At 41.4% G+C, this 20,708-nt stretch overlaps 1 protein-coding gene and 1 long non-coding RNA gene across 5 annotated transcripts in view; one reads left to right on the top strand and one right to left on the bottom strand.

Moving 5' to 3' along the window:
• The window catches only part of HACD4 (3-hydroxyacyl-CoA dehydratase 4), a 32,543-nt gene extending 25,012 nt beyond the window's left edge, over positions 1 to 7,531 (bottom strand). For all 4 annotated transcript variants that reach the window (XR_010322853.1, XM_064290446.1, XM_064290448.1 and 1 more), the window contains exons 1-2: positions 7,431 to 7,531; positions 5,541 to 5,644 (exon numbers count right to left, since the gene is read on the bottom strand). Coding sequence is in view for 3 of the 4 variants with exons in the window: in XM_064290446.1 (XP_064146516.1) it covers positions 5,541 to 5,644; positions 7,431 to 7,462 (136 nt within the window). In the remaining variant the exon portion in view is untranslated. The remainder of the gene's footprint in view (positions 1 to 5,540; positions 5,645 to 7,430) is intronic.
• Positions 7,532 to 9,411: 1,880 nt separating this feature from the next.
• LOC135232313 (uncharacterized) overlaps positions 9,412 to 20,708 on the top strand; it is a 31,101-nt gene continuing 19,804 nt past the window's right edge. The window contains exon 1 of the long non-coding RNA XR_010322851.1: positions 9,412 to 12,645. This is a non-coding gene — a long non-coding RNA (uncharacterized LOC135232313). The remainder of the gene's footprint in view (positions 12,646 to 20,708) is intronic.

Genomic DNA, 20,708 nt, shown 5'->3' with positions numbered 1-20,708 from the left:
GAAAGAAAATTTCATGGCCAAAACTACAGTATTTATTCTCCATATATGAGATTATAAGGCAATTCCTGCATAAAAAGTAACCAATTAGAATTTATACTACATCAAGAGTACATAGGTTGATGTGAGCTTATTAAAGAATGGTTATGAAGCTGCCATGCTCACAACTTTTTCCATTGTCAAGAAAATGGCAAAGATGAGAAGGCCATTATTTTAAGCTTTATGGAAACGATAGTAATGGTACTGTGATAGCAAATAATGTAACATCTTATGTGTATGTACCATTTGTGTCCTATACATCCTTGGCTAGTGTTTTTGTTTAACTTTTGTTAGTTTTAAACATGAGAATTTGGGCCTCTGCTTTGTACTTTTGGAGTTTTCATTGCAGGGGGCCTGAAATGAAATATGGCATTTAGAGAGGGTTGAAGTGGGAGAGAAAAAACTGGAAGGACCATTGTTTTAATTTTAAAATGAAATCCTACCACATTAGGGAAGAGTTTGCTGTCTTTATTGCCTGGCGAACAGTCACATGATATTAATTTACCAAGTGCAAACTAAGGGTTTTTCTTCTCAACAGCTCTAAGAAGCAACACTATTCTTATCATCCCACTTTACAGAGGATGTCTGAGGCAGACAGTCCATACTCTTATCCAATGCCCTGGCCTTGACATAACACAGAATTATCAATTACACAGCTCTGTGAAGGAGGAAGGTAGCTGGTGTTACTTGTTATTGTTGGGTGCAGTCCAGTTGGTCCCAACTCATAGCAACCCTATGTACAACAGAACAAAACACTACCCAGTCCTGTGCCATCCTCATAATTTCTGCTATGCTTGAGCCCATTGTCACAGCCACTCATCTTGTTGAGGGTCTTCCTCTTTTTCGTTGACCCTGTACCAAGCATGATGTTCTTCTCCAGGGACTAGTCCCTCCCGATAACATGTCCAAAGTATGTGAGACGAAGTCATGCCATCAATGCTTCTAAGGAGCATTCCAGCTGCACTTTTTCCAAGACTGCTTTGTTCCTTCTTCTGACCATCCATGGTATATTCAATATTCTTTACCAACACCATAATTCAAAGGCATCAATTCTTCTTCAGTCTTCCATATTCACTGTCCAACTTCCGCATGCATACGAGGTAAGTGAAAACACCATGGCTTGGGTCAGGCACACCTTACTCCTTTAAAGAGGGCTTTTGCAGCAAATTTGCCCAGTGCAATGTGTCATTTGATTTCTCGATTGCTGCTTGCATGGGCATTGATTGTGGATCTAAGTAAAATGAAATCCTTGACAACTTCAATCTTTTTTCTGTTTATCATGATGTTGCTTATTGGTCCCATTGTGAGATTTTGGTTTTCTTTATGTTGAGGTTCAATCCATACTGACGGGCTGTAGTCTTTGACCTTCATCAGTAAGTGCTCAAAGTTCTCTTCACTTTCAGCAAGCAAGGTTGTACCATCTGCATATCGCAAGGTTGTTAATAAGTCTTCCTCCAATCCTGATGCCCCATTCTTCTTCATATAGTCCAGCTTCTTGGATTATTTGCTCAGCATACGTATTGAATAAGAATTGTGAAAGGATACAACCCTGGTACACACCTTTCCTGATTTTACACAACACAGTTTCCCTTTGTTCTGTTCAAAGGACTGCCGCTTGGTCTATGTACAGGTTCATCATGAGCACAATTAATTGTTCTGGAATTCCCATTCTTGACAACGTTATCCATAATATGTTATGATCCACCCAGTTGAATGCCTTTACAGAGTCAATAAAACACATGTAAACATCTTTCTGGTATTCTCTGCTTTCAGCCAAAATCTATCTGATATGGACATGAGCAATGATATCCCTGGTTTCATGTTCTCTCCTGAATCTGGCTTAAACTTCTGGCAGTTCCCTGTCTATATACAGCTGCAACTGCTTTTCAATGATCTTTAGCAAAATTTTAGTTGTGTGTGATATTACTGATATTGTTCAATAATTTCCACATTCTGTTGGATTGCCTTTCTTTGGAATGGGCACAAATATAGGCCAGGTAGCTGTCTTCCAAATTTCTTGGCATAGATGAGTGAGCACTTCCAAGCTTGCATCTGTTTGTTGAAACATCTCAACTGGTATTCCATCAATTCCTGGAGCCCTGTTTTTCATCAATGCCTTCAGTGCAGCTTGGAATTCTGCCTTCGGTACCGTCGATTCTTGATCATATGCTACCTCCTGAAATGGCTGAACATCGAGCAATTCCTTTTGGCTCAGTGACTCTGTGTATTCCTTCTATCTTCTTTTGATGCTTCTTGTGTCATTTAATATTTCCCCATAAAATCCTTCAGTATTGCAACTCAAGGCTTGAATTTTTTCTTCAGTTCTTTCATCTTGAGAAATGCTGAGCATGTTCTTCCCTTTTGGTTTTCTAACTCTAGGTCTCTGCACATTGTAATACTTTACCATGTCTTCTCAAGTCACCCTTTAAAATCTTCTGTTCATCTCTTTTACATCATCATTTCTTCCTTTTGCTTTATTTATTCTATGTTCCAGAGCAAGTTTCAGAGGCTCTTCTGACATCCATTTTGGTCTTTTCCTTCTTTCCTATCTCTTTAATGACCTCTTGCTTCCTTCATGTATGATGACCTTGATGTCATCCTACAACTCGTCTGGTCTTTAGTCATTGGTGTTCAATTCATCAAATCTATTCTTGACATGATCTCTAAATTCAGGTGGGATATATTCAAGGTCATATTTTGGCTCTCGTAGACGTGTTCTAATTTTCTTCAGCTTCGACTTGCACTTGCTTATGAGTACTTGATGGTCTGTTCCCCATTTGGCCCCTGGCTTTATACTGTCTGATGATATCGAGCTTCTCCATCATCTCTTTCCACAGATGTAGTCGATCTGATTCCTGTATATTCCATCCAGTGAGGTCCATGTGTATAGTCACCATTTATGTTGTTTAAAAAAGGTATTTGCAATGAAGAAGTTGTTGGCCTTATAAAATCTATCGTGCAATCTCTGGCCTCGTTTCTATTACCAAGGACATATTTTCCAACTACTGTTCTTTCTTCTTTGTTTCCAACTTTTGCATTCCAGTCTCCAGTAATTATCAGTGCATCTTGATTGCCTGTTTAATCAATTTCAGACTGCAGAATTTGGTAAAAACAAATTTCTTCATCTTTGGTCTTAGTGGTTGGTGTGTAAAGTTGACTAATAGTCATATTAACTGTAGGCATATTGATATTATCCTATAACTGACAGTGTTGTACTTCAGGATAGATCTTGGAATGTTCTTTTTGACAATGAATGTGATGCCATTCCACTTCAGTTTGTCATTTCCAGACCATATGATTATCTGATTCAAAATGGCCAATAGCAGTCCATGTCAGCTCAGTAATGCCCAGGATATCAATCTTTATGTGTTCCATTTCATTTTTCATGATTTCCAATTTTCCTAGATTCATACTTCATACATTCCACATTCCTACTATTAATGGATATTTGCAGCAGTTTCTTCTCATTTTGAGTCATGCCACATCAAAAAATGAAGGTCCCAAAAGCTTGACTCCATCCACATCATTAAGGTCAACTCTACTTTGAGGAGGCAACTCTTTCTTCCTCAGTTGTATTTTGAGTGTCTTCCAACCTGAAGGGCTCATCTTTCAGCACTATATCAGACAAGTTCTGCTGCTATTCATAAGGTTTTCACTGGCTTATTTTTTCAGAAGTCGACTGCCAGGTCCTTCTTCCTAGTCTGTCTTAGTTTGGATGCTCAGCTGAAACCTGTCCACCATGAGTGACCCTGCTGGTATTTGAAATACCAGTGGCATAGCTTCCAGTATCACAGCAGTACGCAAGCCACCCCAGTATAACAAACTGACAGATGTGTGGAGAGCAGGTGTTACTAATTCACATTATTAGATTGCTGTTGAGCTACTTAATTTATACATTGATTCAGAAATTGTACTGAACCCTCAGTTGATTTCAGTCTGCTTTCCACGGGTTGTGCTTCTTTAATTATAAGTAGATTCTATAATTTACAATTATAATTTTACATATATATAATGGAAAAGCTGGTGGTGTAGTGGTTAAAAGCTATAGCCGCTAACCAAAAGGTTGGCAGTTCAAATCCACCAGGTGCTCCTTGGAAACCATATGGGGCAGTTCTACTCTGTCCTACAGGGTCACTATGTATTGGCATTGACTCGATAGCAATGGGGTTTTTTTGTTGTTGTTACTATATATATCATATAATTATAATTATAAGGGCTGCGTAATGAAGAAATACACTGCTGACTAAGGCAACTTTTCACTTTGGAAAGGCAACAGTATCCCCGGCAATGTTGGGTTCACAAGCATGGAGGCAGCATAAGAAAAAGTCTGTGGCTTGTGATTTATGTTGCAAATGACTTATAATCTCCCCACCCAGCCATGGTTTACTTCCAAGGCCTAGAAGGGACTTTTTTTTTTTTTAAATATAAAGGAAGTTTTCCCATTTTGTGTTTCCCAGCTTCTGTTTTCCTCCGCTTAAAGACACCCAGTGCTGAATGTTCCTGTGTGAAATTCAAGCCTTTGGTTGTATCTTTGGAGGTTCTTAACAAACACAAGAATTCATCCATAGATTTTCAGTAATAAAAAGCAACATAAAATAGTTCACGGGACTCCAGAAGTAGATTGCTTTCTTTACAATACAGAAGTCTGAAGTGATGAGCACAGCATAACTTTCCCCAGAAATACTCTACACGTTTGTTTTTAGCTGAAAACAGCAGTTGCTCAAATTGTCAAGTCACCCAACAGTTGTAAACTGTGATGACACATATCCGTGTGGGGTGGAACGTGAGAGAATGTTACTTTGACAGTCATTTAATGATTCATTTTTTAAAAACTGAAATGCTATCTAAAAACCAGTGTCTTTACTTTTTAGGAAACTAGAGGAAATTTATGACTGAACGATTAATGTGCACACTAAGACCTTAATGCCCAAAACTAATCCCATACAGGTGATTAGCCATCTCCAAAGTGTGTCATTTTCTTAATGGCACATTACTTCTCAAGGGGAGCAAATAAAGCCTGGGGAATGTGAATTCTGTCATTCACTTACTAGTGATATCCAATTACCTGAAACCTGGGGAATAAAAAGCATGGGGAGAATTTGGTTTAATTCCCAATTTCTGTGCGCAAAATGTCATTTACAGAGTTCCTCAAAACACATCAAATCTGCTAAAGTTTGGTGCAGGACGAAAAAGGAATAGCAAAAGGGTAACTTCCAAAGGCCATGCATGTGTTTTCAGGGTAAACTGCCTAGTCAGGGGGAAGCCAAGTCTCTTTCCCTTATCCTATTTCTCACCTCTTCAAAAAGGTTTTGTTTTTTGCAACAACCAAAAAGGTTCTGTTTTTTGCAACAACCAATAAATACAGTTAGTGAAAAATATAAATTTTGGAGGACTGAAGGAGACTGGGTGAGGAATATAGAAATTAAACAAAGATTTAATATAAGGAGGACCAGGTAAAAATGATGATTAAAATTTTAAAATCTAAAATTGTTTTGGAGTTTTACCTTTTCCAAATGAAAAGAATCTGGCTGTCATATTTGTCAAGATCCACGAGTGGCCACAGAACTGGATTAAATAATAGATGAAAAGATAGGCATTCTTCCTGTACCTACAAATACAGGAAAACACCATCAAACACTTCCTTTGTAATGATCCTTTCCATATTATACTGCCTATATATTTTTTTTTTATATATTTAACAGCCTACTATTCCACTGTCAAGGAGCTCTGGTGGCACAGTGGTTAAGCACCTGGCTGCTAACCCAAAGGTTTGCAGTTCGAACCCACCAGCCACTTTGCAGGAAAATGATGTAGCAATCTGCTTCCATAGAGATCACAGCCTTGGAAACCCTGTGGGGCAGTTCTACTCAGACCTACAGGGTCACTATGAGTTGGAATCAACTCAAAGGCAAGGGGTTTATTCCATTATCAGAGTCTTTTACTTCATTACCCCAAACTCACTTCAGCTTTTAAAGGGGCCCCACAATACACATTATCTGCTAAAGTGACTATCTTGCATTTGCTTAAAACCAAGTATGGTTCTATTTCAAAATTAATTTTCATCTTTGGTGAAGCCCTAACCTCGCTGTTCACCAAGGGTTACGAAGCAATCATTGCAAAGATGGCTTTAAATATTTTAGGGGGAAATTAACATGGATGGAGAGTGGTCGATGTGGTCAGATGTGTTTCAGAAGCTCAGCCTGCTAAGTGCAGAACCTAAGCTATAAAGGGTTTGTAGTAACAAGTGAGGAGTAGTACTGGCAGCAATCCTAACTGGTGGGCAACTGAACAAGTGGACATACCTGACTTTTGAATGCATGATGTGACTAAGGTCAGTACCTAGTCCCTCTCTGCTGTTACATTTTGAGGGCAGATGGAAAGTTTCCTTAGTTAGGCACATATAGAAAGCAGTTTAGTCACTCAGAAGGCCAGAAAGGGGAAATCAAGCTGGATTTAAAAATGTGTTGTGGGTTGTTGGGGAGATGACTAAAAGAAGATTGACAGATACGCTGTTGGAGGGAGTTAGGAAAAGAATGTCTGAAGTGTTCCTTGAGGGTCTAGACGCTTCACAAAAGTGGTGGGAGTGGCCCTGTCAGTGGTGACAACTCAGCTAAGGTTTTCTCTTTGATGGAGATGTGCAACCTCTGAGAAACAGGGCAAATAAGCTGGGAAGAGATACAGTTTGACTGTGTGGCTTTACTCGGGAGCCTACTAAATGTTATGAACTACTAAGGGGTGGGGAGGTGCATCAGAATCTAAACCAAACGGTTAAACATAAGGATTCCCAGACACCACCCCTGTACCATTGAGCCCGTTTCTCTGGAACAAGGCCTGGAGTTTGTGCCTGCGGTAAGTGTTTCTGCGGTTAAAAAAAAAAAAAAAAAAAAACCTTGCCGTCCAGTTGATTCAGACTCACAGCAGCCCCTATACAGCAGAGTAGAACTGCCCCCCTGCGCCTCCAAGGAGTGGCTGGTGGATTCGAACTGTCGGCCTTTTGGTTAGCAGCCTGAGTGAGCTCTTAACCACTGCACCATCACGGCTCCATCAGGTAGATGGAGCCACCCTTAACACGGCGCCCCAGAGTCAAATGAAGGGCTCCCAGGCGAGGGGCAGAGGGGGAGCTGGAGTGGGGACTGGCAGAGGGCGCCCAACGGGGAAGGAGTGGCGACGCAGCCTGTCCCTCCCGTCTCCTCATGTGTTAATTGGAGAAAATAACAGTGCCTTCCTCCCAGCCTTGTCCAGAGGGTTAAATTAGCTGCTATCCGGCAAGCGCGAGGGCGTGCATGCCGCAGGGCTGCACGGGGTACTAAACAGGTGCCCGCCCGCGCACCGGGACAACCCCGCCCTGAGGCCCCCTCCCGCCCCCTTTCCCCGGCCTAGGCCAGGCGCCGTACCTGGGCTGCAGCCAGGCCTGGGGCAGTGCCATGGCCCCAGGGCCGCCGCCGCCGCTCCACGCCGTCCGGGAAGGAGCGCCGCCGGGAGGCGGGAGGCGGGAGGCGGGAGGCGGGAGGCGGGAGGCGGGAGGCGGGAGGCGGGAGGCGGGAGGCGGGAGGCGGGAGGCGGGAGGCGGGAGGCGGGAAACGGGAGGCGGGAACGATCCCCGCGACCCCGCCCCCCCGCCCGCCCGCGGCCCAGTGCAGGGCGCTGGCCGGGCGCTGACCGCGCGGGAGGGCGGGGCCTCCCCTCACTCAGCAAGTTAGCAAAAAAATAAAAAGAAAAGCCGGCGGTAGTGCCAGAGGGCCGGCTGCACCCCGCGCTCCGGGCGCTGCACGTGCCCAGGAAGCCGCCCGCGTCCCCAGCAGGTTGTCGGAGCTCTCCTTCCGGAGCCCAGGGGCTTGGTGAAGTCCATCCCAAGACCTTCTGAGATGCGAGGACCCCAAGGTGGGCGCCTGTCTTGTTACCTCCAGGTGAAAGGGGTTCAGAGACAGAGCCGTGGTCACACCTCCCTAAACACCTTCTTGTCAGCCAAGGGACCTGACTGATCCGGGATCAGGCGTCTCTGCCCTCCCATCTCCCCAGATCCTCAATGGTGCTTCCAAGTTCTTCTATTCAAGTCCTGTTCATCTCGCTGCGCTATCCCCAGCACTCTAAAACCTTCTTCTGATCGCTCAGGCCTCTGGCGTTACTGCTTTATCCATGCTCAGATGACCCACCTTTTACCACGCTTGTAAAGCAAACACAAGTAAACAAAAACAGAAACAGCCAAGAAAGCACTTGCAAATAAGCGGGACAACACCACTGTGAGTTGGTAGGTGATACCCCCACTTTACTGAAGGGGAAGTTGAGGCTTTCAATGTTAAGTCACTTGCCGCAGGTCACACCACTGATACTTAGCAGTTTTAGAACTTCAAGGCCAGCGTGTTTTTCCATTAGGCCTTAGCTTCCTTCTTCGGGGGCCATTCGCTACTTCCACCTCCAACCTTCACATTTCTCTGTATCTTCACTCATCCCCCGCCCTCTGTCAGAGGTTCACCCTCCCCTGTGTGCACCAGTCTATCCCCAGATCTCACTCGGTTTATTACCCAGCTCGACTGCTAACCTAAAGGTCGGCTGTAGTTATCTACCAGCCGCTCCTTGGAAACTGTATGGGGTAGTTCTACTCTGTCCTATAGGATTGCTATGAGTTGGAATCGATTGAAGGCAACAGGCCTCTTCCCGCATCTTCACTCTCTCCTTTCCACTGGCTTTTACCACAGTTTTAGGAATCTAGTCAAATCTCTCCTACTCTGGAATTAAACATCTTATTCTTGCTGCTTCTCTCTTGATGTAACATCTTTTCCTCATAACCCCCAGCCCTGCTCCCCTATAATTAAACCAAAAAAACCCATTACAGGTTGAGTCTATTCCGACTCTTGGAGACCCTATAGTACAGAAAGTATAACTGTCCCATAGGATTTCCCCGAGCGGTTGGTGGATTGAACGGCCGACATTTTGGATAGGAGCCAAATGCTTAACCACTGCGCCAGCAGGGTTCCCCACTGTAATTAAAAAAAAAAAAAATTAGGTGCTTCTTAAATTTCCTTTCCATCTTCTTATTCCATTACGCCTTACACTTTGGCTTTCATTCCCAGCACTGTCCTGAAACGGCTCTCTCAGGAGGCAGGGTTAATTTCCTCACTGTGTCCCTATTCTGTACTCTAGCTTGTAGGAAGCATTTGATCTAAAGCACAAACTGATATGCAAGCAAATGCTTGTGGCTAACTGACCATCAAGGCCACCTGTGCTCAGCCAAACAGAGAAGACAAGGAAGAAAAGTCCTGGCTATCCTAGCATGGGGAAGGAAAGCATCAAGGAAATGCTTCATTACCAAATAGCCCCTGTGTCTACATCCCCATAATCCTCCTCAACAAGTCAGCTGCATTTTACCAACTTCTCTCCCTTTTTTTTTTTTTTTTTTCTCCCTTTATCTCCACGGCTATGCATGTTCCACTCTTGTCCCCTCCTGTCCTTCCTGTCTGTCTGGACGGGACCATTCTACTCAGTTCCTTCAAAGGTCTGTCCTTGGCTCTTGTTTCCATTTGCTACCATTTTATCCCTCAGCACAGACCTTCTCTTACACATGGCTTTATCCCCATGCAGATACAACACCTTCAACACCTTCTAGAGATTTCTCCATGAAAGTTATTATAGACTGAATTGTGCCCCCCACCAAAAAAAAAAAAAAAATGTGTCGACTTGGCTAGGCCATGATTCCTAGTATTGTGTGGTTGTTTACCATTTTGTGATCTGATGTGATTATCCTGTGAGTTGTAAATTGTAACCTCTATGACATTAATGAGGCAGGATTAGAGGTAGTTATGTTAATGAGGCAGGATTCTGCAGGAATAGGTTGTATCTTGAGTCAATCTATTTTGAGATATAAAAGAAAGAATAGATCATAGAGGAAAAGGACCTCATTACCACAGAGAAATAAGAGCCAAGGGCTTAGCGCATCTTTTGGACCCACAGTCCCTGTGCTAAGAAACTCTTAGACTCAGGGGAAGATTGATGACAAGGACCTTCCCCCAGAGCCAACAGAGAGAAAAAGCCTTCCCTTGGAGTTGGTGCCCTGCATTTGGACTTCTACCCTCCTAAATTGTGATAGAATAAATTTCTGTTTGTTAAAGCCAACCACCTGTGGTATTTCTGTCATAGCAGCACTAGATAACTAAGACAAAAGTCATTTTGTACCTTCCAAAGCAATATACTTAAAATAGACACACTTCATTCCCAAATTATTGCCTTCTCTTATTTCCCACTGGGAGACCACCATTTTCGTAGTCGTTCAGGTTTGAAATTGAGGAGTCATCATTAAGTTTTTACTTCAATCACATGCTACTGTCTCCATCCTTTTCAAGTGTCCAACTGACAACTAGCATTCCACTTCCATCCCTTATGACTCTATGCTTCGCATGGGCACTAGCTCCTAACTGACCTCTCTTAAATCCATTCTTTGTATCACCACTGGGTTAATTTTCCTAGAGCATCACTTGGATTCTATCTTTCTAGTGCAGCTCTTCTCAGGTAAAGAGCAAACAAATTTTTCTAATCAAGAAAGTAGGGAATTCTACCCTGTTTTCCAAGGGTAGAAAAAGAGAGCTTGTGAGAGGACACTTTTATGGGAAGTGAAACCCTCCCTTCCCCCCGGTGTGGCCCAGTACAGGTCCTGTCCAGGTCCTACCAGAATATCCAAGATAGACTCCATCTGCCCTCCCCCACCCAGTCTCCCCTCCTCCTATCCAGATTGCCATACATTAGCTGAGAACTACTGGAAGTAGTTCTTAAAACAGTCCTGACCCAGCTTTTCTCCTGGTCAAAACCCTTTGCTGGTCCCCTATTGCCCCTGCTATAGTTATGTCTCAACCTGACCTCCACATGCTGACAACTTCCATTCCCTATCTCCTTACCAAAATTACAGCAACTAACTGCTCTATGACCACATCAGACATTCTTTGGTCATAGTGCCTCTGAAATTTTTCTTTCAATATTTACAGGCCAAAAGTTTTATTTATTCTTCAAATCCCTTCACAGAGCCTGCTTCTGGGAGCCACACTTGGCTAAAGTATGTCTACGGTGGTACTTACTTTAACCAGTTGGCATCAACTCATGGGGACCCCATGTGTGTCAGAGTAGAGCTGTGCTCCATAGGGTTTACAATGACTGATTTTTCTGAAGTAAATCTCCAGGACTTTCTTCCGAGGCACCCCGGGTAGACTCAAACCTCCAACCTTTCAGTTAGCAGTTGAGAGCGTTAACTATTTGCACCACCCAGAGGCTTAGAGTGTTGTTATTGAGGTACAATACTTGACTGGGTAACAGAGTCTCAGAAGGCTTTACCTGTTACTAGCAGTGAGAACTTGACAACTTTTAACCTCTTTAAGTAAAGTTAATTTTGCCAAAAGTACGTAGTTTTAGAGAGGATTAAATGATTCAATATCTAAAAGCACCTAGTATAATGCTTGGCATAGTAGGTGCCCATAAATGTATTGAATGAATGAACAAAACCCAGTGTGAATTCTCCTCTCCCCAAATTTTAACCAAAAGAAAATGTTGAGTGCTGATTGCATTAATGAACTATGTACAGTGAACTTTTAATTACCTACCAGTACAGAAGAAGTCAGAGACCAAGGTAGTAAAAAACCACAGATAACTCAGAATGAATATATACTTATCTTTGGAAGGAATTCCTAAATTTCTTTTTCACATCAGTTTTGTTTTCCTTGGGGAAATGTTTAAAATTTTATTTTCATTTCTAAGAGCACCAACTGAGAGACTAAATACTTGCAATACATTTTAAGGCAGTAATAGACTGGCTCAAGACTTTTTAAAACCATATACAAAAAGTGATCAAGCACACTGTATTAATTTCCTAGAGCTGCTGTAACAAGTGCTACAAATGGAATGGCTTAAAATGACAGAAATTTATTCTCTCACAGCTCTCAAGGCTAGAAGTTCAAATAAGGCTGTCAATAGAGCCATACTCTCTCTCTGAAGACTCTAGGAGAAGATCCTTTCTTGCCTCTTTCAGCTTCTGGTGACCCCAACTGTTCCTTGGCTTATCAGCATAGCTCCTGTCTCTGCCTCTGTCTTCAGTGGTCTTCTCCCCCTATGTCTCTGTGTCTCTATGCGTATATCCCTTTGCTTTCTTTTATGAAGACACTAGTCATTAGATTTAGAGCCCACCCTAATTCAATATGACCTCATCTTAATTTGATTACATCTGCAAAGACTCTATTTTCAAATAGGGTCACTTTCCTAGGTACGAGGGTTAAGACTTCAACATATTTTTATGGGGGACACAATTCAATCCATTACACATACTATTTTCACAGTGATATTCGGAGAAACACGATGGTTGAAAATCCTGACTTTGGGCACATTCATGATGTTTTTGTAATTTTCCCCTCTCACTTTCTTGGGGAACTCATTTTTTGAATGCCAGTACACACTTTTTTTTTTTTTTTTTAGTACTTCATGTGATATTCACTGAGAGAAGAGGCTCTGGGAAAGTGCCAGGTTCTTCCATCTCCACCTGGAAGATGAACACTAACTCTACAGCTTCCCATTCCTCCACAATTCTCCAGACATTTCTGTCACCACATCCTCATCTTTGTGCCAGGGCGTAATAAGGTGAGCCTAGCTTGGTTCCTAGGGAACAAAATTCAAGGAAGCATTCCCTCTCAGGGTTGGGTGCGTGAGGCTAAGAAGGAATACTCCCTTAATTTTTACATCCTATGCACCTCCTAGCTTCATCAGTCCAGGTCCTGCCTGGTGCTTTGGTTTAAGCCTGTGGCAGAGGGTAGAGGGAGGGAGAATGGGGGCTTTTGCTACTGATATTTCCATTCTTCAGCTGCCTTCTCATAGAATCTCTTTCCTCTCATCCTAGAAACCTCCCCGACTAATTCCCTAGGCACATGGTTGTTCGTTTATTGTCATAACCTAAGTTTTCTTTCCCTGTTGCTTAGTGTAAAACTCAGTCCCCAGCTTTTCAAGTTTTGCTATCAATATGTCATTGGAGTCTTTGGGGAATTTAGAAATTCCTTTAATTCTTGACAAAGCTTGACTTTTAATACCATTGCCTTGCTAGGTATTGAAAAATTCCACTTTGAATGGCAAAGACTGAGAGTGAACTCACTCCTGCCCTTTGCTTCCTTGCTACAGGCCCAAACGTCCTGAGGCAAATGGATGCTTCTGGCTGGTTAGGAAGAAGTCATATAAAAAAAAAAAAAATGCAAAAGAGGAAATCACAATAGTATGTGTCAAAATTTTATCCCCATTTTTTACAGTTAGGGTTTTACTTAGATTCATATAAGCTTTCACTTTATATGTTCTTGTTCTGTGTCTATGATTATTGAAAGCTGTTTTTCTTAGATTGGTAACTGACTTTACAAACCTCTTATTTACCCACAGAAAGACAATTTAATGTGGTGACTTGGGGAGAGGATGTTTAGTTTTTTTAATGATGAGAACATTATTTGGGTTGCAGATATAATTTCAAAAGGAGATAACTTTTATATTGCTCTCATTAGGTAAAATTATTCATATTACATTCTGGTCATATTTAAAGGTAGGTTGTTTTGGGGGGGTTCTAAGATGAAAGGTTTTCAAAATGAATCAGTCTGTAAGCATTTAAGACTTTGTGGTTGTATGATACACCCAGAGTCAATAAGCAAAACAGTAACATCTTTTGTAGTAATATTTTGAACAAGGAAAGTTTAAAAAAGGAATATAGAAAGAAATAATGTAAGCACTTAAACATTAATTTATCTGAGTCATTGGCTTTTACTGTATATTTAAAGACCTGAACATAGCTCATATTTGTACACTTATGTAGCTAAACAATAGTAGAAAACTCTTGCCCCAAAAGAAATTACCAGAAAGAGTTCTCTCTCAAATAATCAGTTCCTGGAATCTAGAAAAGGGGCTTACTCCTCAGATCATGAAACTCCATATTGCCTTCTAAATTTTGGTTGTTCTCTCAGTTGAGAGGTGTTATATGAGAAGATCATAAAAGTTCTTTCTGGTTCTAATATTCTATGATCCTTTGATTGATTCCATATCCCAAATACACACTTTCTATAAAAGCTGCTCTTAGAAAAGTCGTCAGCTGTATAAGTGATGTTAAAGTTTGTACCTCTTTATGTATGTATTGGTTTTATATTTTAATTCTGCTGCTGCGTATACTTTTCACAGAATGACTTTTTATAAAAAATATTGTGTAAGACCTTGTGCTAGCTGGGCCCTTATTGGACATTTAGGAAATTGGTTAGATGGCAACAGGTTTTAACCTGTTGTTAAGCCTATTTAAATAATTATTCATTTCAGACATTGCATTTTTCAGTTTTGGGGTTTCCATTTGATTCTCCTCCCACCCCCCCCCCTTTTTTTAGTTTTAATTTACCTGCTGAGATTCTCTATACACTAACTTATTATGTCCATTGTTTTCCTTTTCCTCCTTAAACCTGTTTATAATAGCTATTTTCATGTCTGCTAATTCCAATATTTGTGCCATCTCTGAGTTGATTTCTACAGAGCATTTTTTCCTCCTGTTTTTGTGTTACATTTTCCTGCTTTTTTACAACTTCTTATTGCTGCACATTATGGATGCTGGTAGTTGAGAATCTAGATTTTATTGTCCTACCTTTATGAGGATTGAATTTTGTCCTGGCAGTTGGTTAATTTATTGGCAGATAGCTAGATCCTGTCTATGCTTGTTTTTTGTTTTGTTGTGCTTTGTTAGGGCAGGTCTAGAGTAGCCCCTAGTATAGAGTAGCCCTCCTAAGGCCTGATCTTTCCAGCATCTCAACTAAATGCCCCAGGTTATTTGGTGAAGTCTTTACACTCTGGTTCATTCTGATGTGTTTCATCTTTCTGCACTGGGAGACCTCTGGAATCACTGTCTGGCTCACAGCTTCTCAGTAGCTGTTGTCAGCCAGGCCTCACAGAGCATCGCCCTGAGCGTGCACAGCTTAGCATTTGGCCAAAGACCTATGCAGACATCTGGAGCTCTTTCACTGCACAGCTCCCTCCTTTCCAGTATCTTACAGCATAAAATCCAGCCAATTCAGCATCCTGGAACTCTGATTGCTGTTTCCTCTCTTCAGCGAGACTGCTCCTTTTTGCTTGGGATTTACTCACTGTGCCACAATTTGGAAAGTACCTCCAAGCAGAAAGCTGGGATGAATACACAGCTCACCCTGTGTGCTCCCCTTCTTTCAAGGATCAGAGCCATGTGCTGTCTAGTGCATGAAAACAGTTGATTCATGTATTTTGTCTAGTTTCATCATTGCTTATGGTGGGAGAGTAAGTCTGATACCCAGTATTCCATCATAATCAGAATCAGTCGTACAGTTTAATTTTCCACATAACAGACACTTAAAGTTCAGTCGCGAGAGCCTAAAAACAAACAACAAAAAAAAGGTTTTTGATAGAAGTTGTTGAAAAATATAACATCATTGACTGAGTTTTAAAATTAAACCCTACAATGCAGTTTAACCCTTTATCAAAAACTTAGCCACAATTATAAATTAAATTTGTTACATTATGCTATCGATAGTGATAACATTAGGTGCTACTGAAATGAGGACTTGACATTTATGAATGAATGAGCGTCTTTTGCTTAGCGCCTCCCTCCATGTGAGTGTTGTTTCCTCTCTCTCTTCCCTCCCTTCCCTCTGTTTTTCCACTTGACCTTTAGAAAATGAAGTTATCCCTGCTTTATTTTAGTTTGTGCACAGCATGAAAAATAAATGTGTTCCCCAAATTGCAATCATTTGGTGCATTCCAAAGCCTGATAGAACTGATTTTTGTTTTATCTCTTGTTTAGAATTATCTTCTCCACTGCTGCAGATTACGAACCTGTGGAATGTGTCCATTTCCTTTTTTGTATTGTGATGGAGGTTATACTCCTGTCAGTTCCCAGGACAGGTTAGATTAACTTCAACTCCTCAACTTATTTTTCCATTCAGTTCAACAAACCATCATGTGTCACAGGCCACCTTTGTGCCAGGCATAGTGCTAAGTGCTGGCATTTCCAGGATGAATCAGAGTATGTTGACACTTCTACAAAGTGGACAGTCATGAAAATGGCATGCTTAGTGTGTTTCTTGCGTAAAAACCCTAGCATTGCTTTGCTGTTCTGTTTGTCCTCAGAAAGTTCTCTCAAGGCTTCGTGAAACTTAGGGCTGCGTAAGAATGACATCAGTTTGGATGTTTCACAGTGTTTCAACATTTTTCCTTTTAATTTCCTTTATTGCATTGTTATTATTTTTTTTTGCTCCAATATGGTTAGATTTGTTTTAACTATTTGTGAACCTGTGACCCAATACAGCTGGGATAAAAGAATGAAGACAGAACACCAGACTAAAGATTTTGTTCTATCACTTCAGTTCTTGTGTATAAAATAACTTCAGATTGTCTTATCCTACAATAGTGGTGCCATTAGGGTAAAAGGTGTTCATATTTAACAGAGACAAGGCTGCATATGAGTGCAGGTTTGAGAGCTTTATCCCAATTCTGGCTGTGTACAGGGCTCAAAGCAAATCATTTAATCATGTGCAACCGATTTGCCTTAGCTGTAAAACTAGGTAAATAAACTGCCCTATTTTTATGAGACTGTGACCAAAACAAGACCAAATAATGATATTAGCATTTATAATAATAATTATAGCTAAATATATTCAGGGTTGACCATTGCTAGTCACTATTCTAAAGACTTTATGTGAATCAACTCATTCACTCCTCCGGCAAAGCTGCAGCGTGAGCACTGTTACTATCTCCATTTAACAGATGAGGAAACTGGAATACAGAGAATTTAAGTAAGTCGCCCAGTAAAGCTGGGATTTGAACTCAGACAGACTCAAATGATTGTCTTTACATACATAATAGTTTTCTAAATGATGAATTTAAAAGTTGCTTAGAACTCTAGAGCAGAATGTTGGCTAATCTTCACACTAGCCTAAAATTCTAGCCTGTCTTCCAGAGGGTGTGTTCCACCCACCACCAGCTTAATTTGATTACATCTGAAGCTGTTTCGATATCCATCCATCATCATGACATTTCCATGGCAGCTATCAGCCGTAGGGGAAAATCTTTATTATAAGCAATTGAATCTATCATCCTCAGGGCATGTTAAGGTGCAACTAAGGGGATCTCTCTCCCTAACTGTGTCTTGCTCTCCAGCTGTTGCCTTATCTCTTTCTGTTCGCAGTTCGAAGCCAAACTTGGTGTGCTTTTCACACTTCATCTTCTTGGGTTTTCTGCTTCATCTGACATTGTTAACCACTTCCTGCTTCTTTAAACCCTTTGTGGCCCACCGCTGTCTCTGCCTCTGTCCTAGCTCCTTCTCCCTCTCTGGATCTTCTTTCTCATTTCCGACTTTATATTTACTGTGACATATAGTGACTGTAGGTCTGCCTCTTTATCAGACCTTCAGCTTTCTGAACACAGGGATCTTTGCACACACATACCCCCCAGCCCAGCATGAAGCCAGGTGAGGAGTAGATACTCCCAAAATGTTGCCTCATGTTATTTAAAACAGCTCCCATTGAGAATGTTGGCAGGTAAGCCCGCAATGTCGCCTGGGGGTTGGTAAAAGAACCCTATTCCAAGAAAATCATGAATATTACTATCAAGGGAAATTTTTCCCCACATTTGGGAGGCTGTGTATGTTTGAAGACCCTGGAGAAGAATTTTGTGAGGAAAAGGGATTAAATTTATTCACAAAATGGAGATAGGACACTGTCTTGAGCAGACTGTGGAAAGGGAGCTTGGAAATACCCGGAAGTGGGAAGGATCCTCCTGTCCTCAGCTCTGCCCCTATGTCCTTAGTTCTTCCTCTCTCAGAGAAATCAAAAATGTGTTCAGAAATTTCCTTGCCCATCAGAAATACTGTGATAGTAGTATTGTTATCTCTTCCAAAAACATACTGTGTTGAATATCTTTAGTGATTCAGAGATTTAACATGTTTGGCTTTGATCATCGGAGAGCTACTTTGAGGTAGATGCCTGTGATTTCACCAGGACAAACTTACGTGTGCCCACCTCCCGGGAGGGTGGAGGGCAGGGCTGTGTCGCTTCCCAGTTAGTAAGTGCAGGCCCTCAAATGCATCACCCTCGAAAGGGGCTTTGTAGTTCCCTTTATGTGTGTATGGAGAAACATACACAATAGTGGTTTGGGGGTATTGCGGAAGGTCTTGAAGATGCAATCCTCACAAATGTCAGAGTATATTTAAAAAGAAGATAATATCGATGGGTGATGACTTGGAGTGAAAAATCTTTACAATGATGTCTAAACCATAATGACGTATTGTCAAAAATGTGTTAAGTGCAACGTTAAGAATTCTACCACCAAACTAGCATGAACAACATGATGAACATAATTAACGCCACTTAATTGTTCATGTGAAGATTATTGAAAAGTCAAATATTTTGTTATATATATATTTACTACAGGTTAAAAAAAAATCCTTGGGCAGGGGGGAGACGTTAAATACCTTTTTAAAAAAAACAAGATGAAGGTCATAGAAGCTCCATAGACACATCCTTATTCCCTGAGGGTTGGAATTGCTGGGCTGAGGGCTGTGGAGACCATCATCTAGCTCATAGCTAGCTCAATTGGCATAACATTGTTTATGAAGAATACATTCTACTTCGGCGAGTAGCATCTGGGGTTCTAAAAGCCTGTGAGCAGCCATCTAGGATACTCCACTGGTCTCACCCCTTTGGGAGTGAATGAAGAATGAAGAAAACTAAAGATACAGGGAAAGATTAGTCCAAAGGACTAACGGACCACGTCTACCACGGCCTCCACCAGACTGAGTCCAGCACAACTAGATGGTGCTTGGCTACCACCACTGACTGCTCTGACAGGGATCACAATAGAGGGTCCTGGACAGAGCTGGAGTAAAATGTAGAACAAAATTATAGTTCACAAAAAAAAAAAAAAAAAAAAAGACCAGACTAACTGGCCTGACAGAGACCAGAAAAACCCCGAGAGTATGGCCCCTGGACACCCTTTTAACCCAGTAATGAAGTCACTCCCAAGCTTCACCCTTCAGTCAAAGATTAGACAGGCCCATAAAACGAAACAAGACTAAAGGGGCATGCCATCCCAGGGGCAAGGACTAGAAAGCAGGAGGTGTCAAAAAAGCTGGTAATAGGGAACGGAACCCAAGGTCAAGAAGGGAGATTGTTGACATGTCATGGCGTTATTAACCGATGCCATAAAACAATATGTGTACTAACTGTTTAATGAGAAACTAGTTTGCTTTGTAAATCTTCATCTAAAGTACAATAAAAAATAAATAAATAAAAGTAAAAAAAAAAAAACACACACTCAAGGTGACTACAATGGTGGAGATGGACTTAGTATGGAAGAAACCTTGGGTAAGGCACTTATCTCTTTAAACCCTAGTTTCCTCATCTGTAGAGTAACAGTTCTGAAATCTCAGGATTGTAGTTGGGGATAAATTAGATTTGATGTGTGTGTGTGTGTGTGTGCATACAAACACTCTTAACTCAGTGCCTGGTGCATTATTACAGCTACATTCAATAAATTATTTTCTAAACATACCATTTACAAGAATGGCACACCCAATTCAGTCCCAAAATATTTTTGCTGCTTGTGAATAGTAACTGACATGTCAACATTTTTCTTCATGTAACAAGTACCACCTCATCCTAATAGTAGTTATGGTGGAATGAGGAATAACCCATTGCCATCGAGTTGATTCCAACTCATAGTGATGCTATAGGACAGAGTAGAACTGCCCCATAGGGTTTCCAAGTCTGTAGTCTTTATGGAGGGACCCTGATGGCACAGTGGTTAAGAGCTCAGCTGCTAACCAAAAGGTTGGTAATTCAAATCCACCAGCCACTCCTTGGAAACGCTATGGGGCAGCTCTACTCTGTTCTATAGGGTCTTCTGTGAGTCGGAATCGACTCTACTGCAGCGCAATCTTTATGGAAGGAGCCCTCCGTGGCATGATGGTTAAGTGCTGGACTGCTAACTGAAAGGTCAGCTGTTGGCACCCACCAGCTGGAGAAAGGTATGGCAGTATTTACAGCCTTGGAAATTCTATGCAGCAGTTCTATTCGATCCGATAGAGTCGCCATGAGTCAGAATCGACTCCATGGCACTGGATTTTGTTTGGTGTCTCATTTAATCTTCCTAATGAGTAAGAATGGTAGATATTATTGGTCTGGTTTTATAATTAAGGACACTGAGGCTTAGAGGGATTTGGTGACTACCCTGTCACACAGCAAAAAACAGTCAAGTCCTAGTACTGCCAGCCAGATTTTCTGACCTCTAGTCATTGCTCATTCCTCCCCTACCTGCCGCTGCCTGTTGAAATAATCAGTCACTGGGTTCACAACTCAGGAACTTAAGTATATCTAGGCACATGCCCCTGGGTTGTAATTAGCTCTCTTACTTACTAGAAAACAAAGCTTAAGTACTGTAAACTCTTTGCTTTCTGATATCCAAGGGCAGATTTCTAACTAGTGCTGTGCAGGATGCATTTATATTTTGGTGAAAATTAATTTCTAAGGTGCTGATTCTGAGTCACTATAGGTAGGATTTGAAAATACCTCTGAATCGACATTTTAAACAAGATTGAATTATTATTGCTTTTATTTTGTGGCTGTATTATAGTCTAATTTTTCCACTTAGGGCAATGCTTTTCAATTCTGATT

Source organism: Loxodonta africana, chromosome 9, assembly GCF_030014295.1.
Source record: "Loxodonta africana isolate mLoxAfr1 chromosome 9, mLoxAfr1.hap2, whole genome shotgun sequence".
In the NCBI taxonomy this organism is placed as follows: domain Eukaryota; kingdom Metazoa; phylum Chordata; class Mammalia; order Proboscidea; family Elephantidae; genus Loxodonta; species Loxodonta africana.
Note: the sequence above shows the minus strand (reverse complement) of the source record. Positions and strands in the feature narration are given on the sequence as shown.